The 12,439-nt window shown below is 42.0% G+C and overlaps 1 protein-coding gene across 2 annotated transcripts in view; it reads left to right on the top strand.

Annotated features, from left to right (window-relative positions):
• Positions 1-6,224, top strand: part of LOC115359535 (semaphorin-3F-like) — a 59,451-nt gene extending 53,227 nt beyond the window's left edge. The window contains exons 14-18 of one of the 2 annotated variants that reach the window (XM_030052072.1): positions 244-285; positions 957-1,114; positions 1,732-1,814; positions 2,158-2,291; positions 3,195-6,224. In XM_030052072.1, the coding sequence (XP_029907932.1) occupies positions 244-285; positions 957-1,114; positions 1,732-1,814; positions 2,158-2,291; positions 3,195-3,650 (873 nt within the window). In that variant the 3' untranslated portion in view covers positions 3,651-6,224. The remainder of the gene's footprint in view (positions 1-243; positions 286-956; positions 1,115-1,731; positions 1,815-2,157; positions 2,292-3,194) is intronic. The other variant, XM_030052071.1, reaches the window with a different exon arrangement.
• Positions 6,225-12,439: the final 6,215 nt, after the last annotated feature.

Raw genomic sequence — 12,439 nt, 5'->3', positions numbered from 1 at the left:
TCTTCAGTTACTTTGCTTTCATTCCCATTCTACTCCCAGCTCTTTCTCTGTTTTCTAACTTTGCCTCTCCATCTGTTTTGCTTGTACCTCATGCTTCTTCTCTTTGTATCTCTGACATTTCTCTTTCATTCCTATCCCAACTCCCTCAGTTTCTTCCTGTTTGCTAATGCTTTTATACATTACATTTTCAGCTACTATAGAGATAACACAACAAACTCATAATAAATCATTTTCTTTTTCAAGGTCCCTACTCCGATTACAACAATGAAGATCTCATCCAAAAGGGTAGGCATGCCTGTGCAACAAATTATCTTATAGGCCTATATATCATTGCAGGATGAAAAGCAGGATAGAGGAAATGAAATGAAGGAACCCTTTTTTTTTTTAAGTGTCGCACACTACGTGTATGCAGCTGTGGAACTAATGCTCACCTTCATAATTCGTAGAATGCCTGCAAGCCTGGGAGAGACAATGAGCAGAGAAAATATGGAAAAGGCATTAAAAGTTTTGTGTTGTCTTTCGCCGTGATTAAAATACTTGGCCCCCTCTACCTGCCATGACATCATTCTACACAGAGAGAGAGTTACCATTATACGCAGCCAGCCAAGAGACGAATTCAAAACAGCTGATCATAAAATTTGAAGGTGTGTTGCGGTGAAATGATGGCAACCTGAGCATTGTGGAGATGAGCTCAGTGGCTGCTCTCCCAGATGCTCCAGAGCAGGCTTCTGTTTCAACAATAGACACATCTAGATTTTACACTTATCTCATTAAATCCGTCTGGGTTTGCAGACTCGGTTTTTGCTCTGTGCAGCTGCCATGCTAACCGAAGATGAACCAAATGATACACATGACTCACATGACTTTGAACATAGAAGCTACTTAAGGGGAAATTTAAGAGACAGTCGGAGTTCAGGTGGGTTAACACGGTTTCCTGTCCGCTTTTCTCCCAACAGCAACAGCTGTATGTGTCGTCCGTGGTCGGGTTGACCCAGCTGGCCCTTCACCGGTGTGATGTGTACGGTGAGGCCTGCGCTGACTGCTGCCTGGCCAGAGACCCCTACTGTGCCTGGGACGGCAAGTCCTGCTCGCGCTACTCTGCCTCGCAGAAGAGGTGAGCACCAGCAACAATATGAGCATGAGCTGCGCCAACTAACTAAATAACTAACGGACTGACTCATCGTGTTTGTCGGGAGATGCTTATATCAGATGTGTCAGCTGCCTGGATGGCTGAATGGCTGTATCGGTTATGAGATGGCATTTAATGTGTTTTAATGGCATTCTAATGTAGTTTAACCACTGTATGTTCACAAAAGTCTTGGTGTAAACTAAATGTAAAGGTGCGTTGTGCAAAACTGTCATGGGTTGATTGAAGTGAGAACCCTGACAAAAACTTGGAATAAGCCCATAATCTATCAGTGAGTCGGTCATGTTGACTCAACCACCAAATTATGTGCTTATTCTGCATTTTTTGTCAGCTGAGTCTAAAGGGTCCTCACCCTCTATAGTGCCGCATAGTGCACCTTTAATTTTATGCTAATAAATGTGCAAATGCCGCATAGTACAAATAGTGTATAAATTCAGATTTTTACAGTGACTGGACAATAGAGGTTGTTGTTCTATGATTACACCCATTGAATATGATAGTCGAATGGCTTCATGTATTGTTGAATGGCTTTGAATGGCTTGCAGTTGCTTTATAATATTTTCTCTCCTTATTCGGCAATACTGGTCTGACCCCTTTAGACGTAGCCGGCGGCAGGACGTCAAGTATGGGAACCCCATCCGCCAGTGCCGTGGCTTCAACTCCAACGGTAAGACATCTTTTCCTCAGTAGTTAAGAATTTTCATTTCTGCTCATATGTGCTAATTGATCAAATCTAGCATATGGCTTGTTAACGATGAGCCTCAGTGCTTGTTGACAGGTTGAAAGTAATGCCATGTGTCAGTGTTACTGTTTCAAAAGGCTGAAAGCGTTCATTTGTTATGGGCTGTAATGGCTGCAGTCTGGCAGCTACACGGCGCTCGGTGGAAACTGCAGCGCATGCCTTTGCAAAGAACTTTGATTTGCCACGACTGAGATTTTGGACTTAAGGAGCTCATGGTAATGAGTGTTTGGTTGCCATGGAAATCCCTCTCTCCCTCTCTGCCCTGCAGCTAATAAGAACACTCTGGAGATGGTGCAGTACGGGGTGGAGGGGAGCAGTACCTTCCTGGAGTGTCAGGCCCGCTCTCCACACGCCGTCATCAAATGGCATCTGCAGAGAGACAACAGCGACCGCAGGAAAGAGGTGAGCAGCCAGCACGTGTATTTGTGTACTTGCCAGGGCTTGTGATTACATCAGCATGCTGTATTGTGAACACGGTGTACTTTAATGCATGTTTAAAGGGTTCCCGAACTAATAAAAGAGCTCAAACTGTTGCGGCGCTCACTTTCCTGACACGGGTTAATGAGGGATGATTATTTCTACAGATGAGCACAAAGACTTCATTCCTGACATCCTGGGGGGAAGTAGGTGGGGTGGGAAGCAAAAGGGCAGCTCACCAAAGTAGAGATTATTTCCGCCGCCTCTGCGTTTCTTTTCACTTTGTTACTTTGTCGTCATGGAGAGATGGGGGTTATGTTTTCTGCAGTATGTCATATTTGAAAAATGAGTCCAGTGTAGCTCTGTCCAAATACCTGTTAATGTGACCAAGTTGCGCAGACTCTGATTGAATGATGCCTGTTTTTTTTCCCACCACCCTCCAACCATCCCGATACACAAGGGAAGGACATATAAAGGAGAACTGTGAAACTCCCCCTCTTATAATATATAACCCTGAGGCACTAGTTAAAGTTTTATTGTGAGGCTATGTAGTGTTGCTGCCTCTCTTTTATTGACTATTCTGTTGGATGGTCTCTATTCCCATCGGCAGGCCTGACTTGGCTTTGCTGCTGCCTTGCACATCTGATTCTGTGCATAAAAACTGTCATCACCTAATCAGAGTCCTGGATGGGGCTATATGAAGAGACATGGGGAAAAAAAAGATGGAAAACAGCAGTCACTGTTTGAATAGATGGAATTGATTGTCTCATTTTTTTTTCTAGTGGATATTAGCCATACGTACAGAAGCCACGACAGGAAAGGAATGCATAGGTATCGCAGCACTGGTATCTTACGAGCTGTCTCTCTCTCTCTCTGCCATTATCTCAGATGCGCTCTGACGGACGGGTGTTGAAGACAGAGCAGGGTTTGCTCCTGCGTTCCCTGCAGCTCTCCGACTCCGGCATGTACCAATGCACGGCCACGGAAAAGAACTTCAAACACACCCTGGTTAAGCTGCAGTTGGTGGTGCTGTCAGGCCGGGCCGTCAACAACGTGCTGGTGGAGGGCGGCGGGGGATTGACGCCATCTTCTCTCCACTCCAGCAGCAGCCAGTGGACCCCCAGTGCGGGCCAGTACAAGGACCTGCTGACCATTCTGAGCCAGCCAGAGATGGGCCTGATCAACCAGTACTGCCAGGACTACTGGCAGCTTGGAGACCCGCTGCTGGGAGCGATCAAGGCCAAAGACCTGAAGGAGCTCAAGGATCAGAAGAAGCCCCGCAACCGCCGGCATCACGGGGAGGGCAAGGAGGAGGAGCAGGAGCAAGAGGAAGAGGAGACATGAGGAGCCTGCCCCCTCATCTGAAACGCCCTCACCCACCCTACCCCCCACCCTGTGAAAACTGGGAGAGACTCATTGGGAGTAACGACGTGAAAAAAAAAGTTCAAATCTACAAACCGGAAAAAAAGCAAACTGAGAAAAAAAGAGGCTTACAAACAAAATCCCACATACATCCCTTCTAACAGTAAGATATATGATACACAGTATTTATTGTAGGTTGTATATAGTATCATTCTGTGGATTTCTTTGTACTTATAGAAAAAAAACATGCTCTTTGTGTATAGGTACCTTTGGGGCAAATATTATTGTTATTATTGACGTTGTTAATTTTATTGTTGCTGTTACTGTCATTACAAGAATCTCATCTTTCATCGGTCAACATCATATGACATTGGCGACTGTGTGGAATGTGTAGACTGGCATGTAAACTGTTGGGAGTGAACTACGAGGAGCTCTTTGTAACGGGGAAATCAGTTGTGGATCTGGGCTGATGGGATCTCCCTTGTTTCTTGTTTCGCTTCGACTCAACGCCAGGACCCTTAAATCCTGGAAACTCCAGGAACCCTGCGGCACAGCCTCCTCAGGGTCGCATGTGGACAAAGACTTTTCATTGCAAGGGATCCACAAAAGATCTCATTTATCGTGGGAAAAAAAGTCCTGTATTGATGGGAACCCAGACATCCATATGACTGATCGATAATATCCTCACTGTTGTAATTGGCCCGTTTTACAGTTTATTATCATGTTGCCCTAATTGGTTATTTCTGCTATTTCCTGGTCAACTCAATAATTGATTTTAAGGTTCTGCAACATATTTGCTACGTGTCACAGTAGCTCAAATACTGATCATAGAGGTATATATCTGCTCAACAACAGGGTGAAAAAAGGATTTAAATCTCAATTGTATTTTGACAACATCTCTTTTGAAGAGCTGTGATTCTATAGTTTTCATGGATAAAGTAATACTGATGGAAAGAGGAAAGCATCAGATCAGTTTTAAGAGAAAAGATTTAATGATGATTTATTGGTTGGGTTCTTTTTCAAATTTTAACACCCCCTTTGGACTGTGAGTGAGGTGCAATAAAGACTCAAGGTTTTGCACAAAGGGCATTATTATTATTATTATTATTTTTAACCTTCCAAGGACTTCGGAAACAAACTTGCAAAAGTAGATATCCAAAACAGGCTGGGGCCAAATTTAGGCAAGGTATATTTTACTTAAAAAAACAAATGGCAATCCAGTTAAAGGTGAAATAGGTGCTGAGATCAGGCAGCGGTGTTAGTTCTGAGCACGAGACATCTCTTGTTGTTTCTTGGTGCATTTATACCCATTGACGTTCATATGTGGAGGAAAAAAAAAAAACAAAAGAGAAAAAAAAAAAAAACGCCCATATACACAACAGAGCATTGTAACAATGTTGTGACACTAACCAAAATATTGGGAAGCTGGCTTTTCATTGTGTGCATGAACCTGTATTTGTACTGTAATTCTGATAAGATACTATGTGGTCGTTTTTCCGTTCTTCATCTCTAGAAGTGTACAGTATGGTCTGAGACATACTCAGTGCAGCAATCAAACAGGAACTGGGGCGGGCAAATGCTTTACATGAAAGTCCCCTCCCTGCAAACATACCCCTGTATAAAAATGTATGCTTCTTTGTAGGGACTTCAATACAGATTTTGTATTTAAAGTATTTAGAGTCACAATGAAATGGCATTTCAAGAGCATCTTGCTGCTATAATTTGGTATATATGGGTGGGACACGTGGGAGAGAATTATTAAAAAGTGTACATCAATGGGATATCCTTAAAGGAGAAAAAATTACTTCTATTTGATGGGAGCAGCAGGGTGTATGGTCAAATTGATAATAATGTTGATTGATTGATTGATTTTTTTTTTTAATGCACGCCAACTATAATGCCATGAAATAACCTCTAAAGATTCTCAACTTTCCAGCCTTTTGATATCAAAAAATACAGCAAAGTAAACATTTTATAAACTTGTTTGTATTTGTTGTTAAATTGGTATATATTATGTAATGGAAAATTAGCTAACAAGGGGAAAGTGTCGGTATTTTATTTCATTGTGACTTCAAGGAGCCTGAAACATACTTTATCTGTACGGGAGTGTAGGTCTGGGATCTGTGAGTGATGATACGCTCTGATACATCTCCTGGATTCAGGCTCTATCAAAGTCTGCATTACAGCCTCTGGGAAGATGCATCCGTGTTTCATACAGGGGTATCAGCATCGACTCCTCAATATGGGATTAGTCTGCATTCCCAGAATCAATTCACAACAATTCCTGACTCTCTCTTCCAACCGAGAGCAGGGGTTTTTCACAGCAAATAATGCAAAGAAAGGTTGTATAATTTGTTGGTATTTTTAAGATGTGTCTTTAGTTTTTGAGTGTTACTGTTTTTTGTATTTTTTGCATTATCAGTTAAGACTTTATGAAAAAAGAAAAACTAAATGCACAGAGGTGATGTTATTGTAATGACTTGTGTAAATTACTCTTCTCTTCCCTTTCCATTGTTGTTGCCGACTAATAAATTAAAGCTCTATATTTTATAAGAATGGAATGCTCCCCCCCTTTCATTGTGATTGGCTTGATACTGAATGTTTTCCATGTTCTGCCCAGAACCTTCTGGATCCTTGGAATAAAGTTGAACCTGTTAAAGAGATATGTATGCACATTTGTATAAGCATAAGGGAAAACACTGATGTTGTCACGGTTCCTCGATCACTTTTGTGACCGCAGGGACGGTCACCGGGACACAGGAACTCTTTTGAGGAACTTGGAACCCTAAAGTGTTTCCACCAGAGGAACCAGTCCCTCTTTTTGCCTCAGAGGTTGAGTTTGTGGTCCCCAAAACAGTCCCTGCAACTGATGTAGTACTCAAGTTCCTGGAGGCTTTCGGCATGTAGCTTCACTACTGAACGCCACATTGGATAAACATTTGATGCAAGCAGTGAAAAACTGTCACCCCTGCCATTTTTTAAGTGAACAACTGCAAACAAATTACCAAAAAGATCATTTTATCAAGATAGTTCAGCTAGTAATTGAGAGAAAATCATACCTTTGGTCTCAGTTTGTGACTCTGTGCCATGTCACAGTTCTCCATTACTATGTAAAAGCAGTTCTTCTTTTCAGTTCTTCAGTTCCCTTCTTATGTGCATAAAGTTCCCCGTTCTTAAGCCACATAAAAACACAAGAAATTAGGGTACTCGCTTTAGCCTTTGAACACTTTTCCAAAAGCAAGACCCAACTTGGACCTTGGAGCTTTTTGATGGACAAGGAGCAACAAAGAGCAACTTGATTTTCTGCATGAATTCCTGAACAGCAACTACTCTAAAGGCCCCACGTTGGTGCTATTATTTACATCCTATCATGAATCAAATGGAGTGGTGATGGCAGGACATGGAGCCCTAGTACTGGCTCCAGCACCCCAGGGGGACAGGCTGTGGTCAGGTCAGGGTAGTGTGCTTTAAGTCACGCCCAAAAAGGTTTCTGCACCTCGTAAACGCCTAGACGTCAGAGCTGACCCCTGATCAGCCCAAGGGAGACTCATATTCTCCCTTAACGATGTAGGTCGGGGCAAACGGACAGTGAGAGAGTGAGAAGGAGATTAAAAATAGTCCATGGTGGTTGAGATGGAGTACAACATGAGAAGATACCACTGCTGACAGCAAGTGTGTCTAGCTTTCACAGGTTTAAGACAGGTTTGGATGAAGTCTGGCTGTGGTTGTACACATACGTTCAAGGGAACAAAGAACGAAAGGCCTTTAATTATTATGTTCCTATTATTGGTATGATGAATAGGATTCCTTAGGGTGGTGTACATTTGTGTCACATATCAAAGGAGTAGCATGTAACATTTTTAAACATTATTATATCATTGTCAAATGGTAATACGTTGGTATTTTTACCATAAACATACAATGGGAAACTTTTATCTCACGTTTGTGATACTGTTAGTGTCAGTGTTTCTCAAATTTGCGACAAACCCTGCTGGTCCCTGTTGTGAAGAGGATGTTAGGTCAAGTCAAATTTATTTATACAGCAGATTTAAAAACAATAGAAGTTGACCTAAGTGCTTGAACAAAGGATGCTGTCCCACCTATCCTGTGTGTTTGATCACTCCAGCTTTATTGAAGGTGATAAAAATGCTCACCCCATCATCATTGTGCAAAACTCTGAATGCTTTGCTCCATTTGGACTGGAAGAGTCACAGTAACTCCCTGTTTTGTGCTCTAAAGCACATTTCCTGCAACATCGAGTCAGCTTGCTGACTAATTTATTCAGATCTGCTTTTATTCATGATTTATGTAAGTAAAAATTTAATGAGCAAACATGAAGAAGTATTGATGCAAACATTTTCCTCTCCTTGTCTTACTTGAACTGTGAATAAAAACAGAATAGTCATGTGACTTGTGAGTTTGTTTGTTTTGTTTTTTTTCCATCTGAACAAAGTTGCGGCTGCACAAAGGACACCATTAAAGGATTTTAGTAATCTATACAAAAATAGCATCTGTCTTTCACAAAGGCAGGAAAAACCGTCCTGTCAAGGGAGTCATCATAAGTTCATTAGTTCCAATATAACCTTGGTGACTTGTTTTAAATTTGGATGGCAGAATGTCTCACCGCAGGAGGGTGTGCCCACCTTTTCACCCCAGTACGGGTTTGTTTCAGGACAAGACAGACATCAGGTCAGCTGACTTGGAAAGCCATCACAGGTTCCCAGGCATCACTTGACACCAGGGCTTTACAGGACAGCGTTGTCTCCTTTTCCATCCAGACCCATAGAAAGAGCTCTGTTCCCCCTGTTTATCTGATCTGCACTGGGAACAGTGGAGCAGCTGAGGGGAGTCAGGGTGGGAGTTTGACACCAGTAGAGAACACTAACTGCCAAGGGTTATCTTCCCCCACAGAAGCTGTGTAAATCACGACTGCATCATCATCCATCAAAGGGGATGCAGAGCCACATGACTTCAAGTCCAGCCACCTCATGAGATGAATCAGAAACTGGCTTTAAACCAAGCTGACAGCATCCTTAATAGACGGCGAGACACATTATGAGAATTCAACGCTGCCCACAACAAACCTTGACCCCTGAGAATCTGATCAAAGGCGTTTCTGTGTGCCATTCTTCGCAACACCGCACCACATAGAAGTATTATTGAGGGATGTTATCTCTACACTGGCACATGACATGACATAATGCCAAGCCATGGGCATCACAAACACCATTCAAATGACTTTTCGGGCAAGGAATGCATTTCTATCTTATCAGTGTGTCTGATCGGGCAATCTGTGGCTCAGGGAGGCAGACATGGCATTCTGTGGGTATCAACCATCTGCGCCGTCTCTCTCACAGTGTACAGAGTCGACAGACACTTAGTGCATTGTTGGAGCGGAGAGACTCGGGACTCAGGACTGCGAGAGGCAGAAGTTTGGCATGCCATGAAACTGGTCCTTTGTTCACCGACATCCTTCAGAAGACCTACAGACTTGGCCACTGCTGCAGCCAAGCTCTCTCCATTGAGGACATGATGAACTGACATCAACGCATCAACCTGGGCTTGCTCGCAAACTGGGTCAAAGAGTGGAGCTGAGAAAGTTGCTCAGCTTTTTTTATTATTATTATTTTATGTGTCACACCAAATGTTGGCTTGATGAACTCCCAGTTCTCATATTCTCAGACGTTCTCATACAGTTACCATATCCATATGGGGCTCAGGGGAAGGTGTGGAATAGTCATTTTGGACCACCAATGCCCTGCAAAGTAAAGCAGCCAGAAGAGGCAGCAATACTGCCCTCTGCTGGTTGAATGCAGGTAATTTGGTACTGAGTTACAGCAAAGCTCCTGCTTACAGCTGCATTACATGTTGTCACCCAGTAGATGGCAAGATGTACCAGTGTCTGCTTTGTATAAAACAGACATTATTATATCTTATCTAATCCATATCAATTTGCAGTTATCACACAAAGACATTCATTTGAATCACAAAAAAAGATAAGGCCTATAAGGATCAAAATTAAAATAAAAATCATCAGAACCCACAATGTGTCACATTGGTTACACCAAATCTTTGCTGATGAAAACATGGATTTTTTTTTTTTTTTCACATAAAATATACTCTTCAGTTATCCAGAGCTAAATTATAATGTGTTTTCCTTTTATGCTAAACATCAGATTGGTTTTGGAAATGTTTGTCTATCCCAAATAAAGCCTGAATGAAATCTGTTTTTATTGTCACTACCTCTGGCATCCCAAAGCATCTCAAAAAAAAAAAAAAAAAAAAGCTTGCATATACCATCCCTGCTTTGCCAAAACCTCATATCTGCAACCTTGATTTTTCCCATTGTCAGTGTGGCTCAGTTCTACACTGTTTTATCAATATGGGCAATGATACAACATGTTAATTAAAAAAAAAAAAAAAAATGAATATGATTTTTGGCAGGACCTCAATTTTATGCCAGAGGATGAGAGGATAAAAGAAAGAGCAGAGTCTTTCTGATGGATCTCGTCTTAACTCCTACATGCCAATAAATCAATTGCATGAAGTATATCCATTCATCACTGTCATAATCCTTGTCTCCCTTGGGAATACTGTCAGCAGTCTGTCTCTGATGATGCTTGATAAAGTCACCTGTATATGTGCAGAGATAGAAACATCAATAGTTTGTGGCATATGGAGGCAGGGCTGTAGGCAGCTCAGAAAGCTGTGCGGTGTGAGACCCGACTACATTCATTATCTCTGGATATTTGAACACACTGGCCATAATTCACATATATTTCTCTGTCCACTGCACTACATAGTCCATTCAACAATGTACAGTAACAGTTTAAGTTTCACAAGGTTTGCATATAGTTAGGTTTGGTTTAACCCATAGGATTCAGTATTTTAATATTTCTCGATGAGCAAGCTGTAAATTGCGGTGAAGAGTCTATGAAACTGTGGCATGTAAAATTCACATTCTCTCCTCCCTTGGGCAAGGACAGGCTGTGATCACTACTCTTTTATCTCTGCATTGCTGGTTAGGAGGAAGAGGAAGCCGACACTCTGGTCCCTCTAACACTCTTAATGAAGTCATCCCTGACACAGAGACAGAGTTAGGATCCCCCTGAGCCCTAATGATTGTATGGATGGCTGCATACTAATGTACAGTGGGCATGAGAAAGAGAAAGGCTCCCAAGTGGAAGCCTATTTAAGTCCCCAGCGGGGCTAGGATGTGTGCTTTGTGCCTTTGTGCCTCTCCAAGGCAATGCAATTCAAGTATCCTGGAAAGTCTCACCAACTGGCAATGCTGGGATTCTTCTCACATGAGTTGACACCCCACCAGGATGGGCACCAAGCTTGTGCTAATTGAGAGAGCTTAGCACAGATGCTCTCCTCCAAGTTGGGGGGACAGCTACATGGTGTGATGATGCTGATTATTTCCCACATTTTCCTAAATAAATCTGCAAACCTCTGATGGAGCTATCATTTGTATGGGTTAAATAAAGCAAGATTTCTTTCAAATATAATGCTTTGCACACACACTCTCTCCTGTCTGCTTAACCCAACTGCTCATTTCATTACGCCAAATGGCCTAATGCATATCTGAGCGAGGCAGCTGGAAAGAAATGAGAGATGATCCCAGATGAATAAACAGATGAATAAAATTTTATTACCATCAAAGTCATCAACTCAGTCAAGGAGTACGGTACAGAGCTTACGAATGCGAGACAGGACCTACAGGTGACCACTGGTCCTGGCAAACATCACATCTACAAATACACCTGTAAGTACATGGCAAAATGAATAGACATGGAATACTAAATACAGTGAGAAATGCACTGGAAAAAGCATTGCTTTAAACCGTGTAACAGTAGTTCAACAGTATTTATTTGCCATCTAAACAAAGAGAAAGGACTACACAAAATAATCTATTCACATAAATAATCTCTGATACTCTTCTGGTTAAGCCTCTCATTAAAATCTACATATTTATGTTAGACAATATAAATAAATTATATATGGTATACTCTAAATAATATATCTGCACACCAATCTACCTTGACTCAATTTCAAAGGTGTGAGATTCATGTATAAATAAAAGACTCTGGAACAACAAAGTCAAACCTCAGATTCTAAAAACGACAGCAAACTGTGATTAGTTTTTTCCAGAGTAGATTTTCTCTAAAGTAGTATCCTCATTTCATCTGAAGTGCACGTGTCCGTATAAATTTACAAGTGTGCACAATAACTACATAGCCAGGCCTCTTGACAAAGGATTGGGCAAAGTAAGACAGAGTGGCTGTGCAGGAGCCCAAAGCACATTACAGTTTAAGTTAAGTGTGTAACCTTATAACTGCGCTGACAATGTGGCTGCCGTCGTGCTGTGACCACCGAGTGGAAAGCCTTTGTTCAGAAGGTGGAGTGTGTAGCGGCACAGGAAATCAGGTGGGGACTTCACAGGTCAGAAGCATGACTAATGGGATATTAGCCACCCCCTGCACACACACACACACACACACACACACACACACACACACACACACACTCATTTGACAGCAGCCGTGTATTAGTTAATCGACCATCTGGATAGGCCAAGGGACTGACAATTGGCAAGGACCATAGACTTCTACTTACAGGTACATGGACTGTATTGAAAGGACACCAAGAATCACAGTTTCTGCAGGCAGTCGAATATTGCTCAATTTATTCTGGGGTGATTACAGAGAAATTCAGGAACACTTTATATGAAGGTCCTTGTAATAAGTGTTCGCTAATAAGTAAGTCCT

The sequence above is a fragment of the Myripristis murdjan genome, chromosome 5, assembly GCF_902150065.1.
Source record: "Myripristis murdjan chromosome 5, fMyrMur1.1, whole genome shotgun sequence".
In the NCBI taxonomy this organism is placed as follows: Eukaryota; Metazoa; Chordata; class Actinopteri; order Holocentriformes; family Holocentridae; genus Myripristis; species Myripristis murdjan.
Note: the sequence above shows the minus strand (reverse complement) of the source record. Positions and strands in the feature narration are given on the sequence as shown.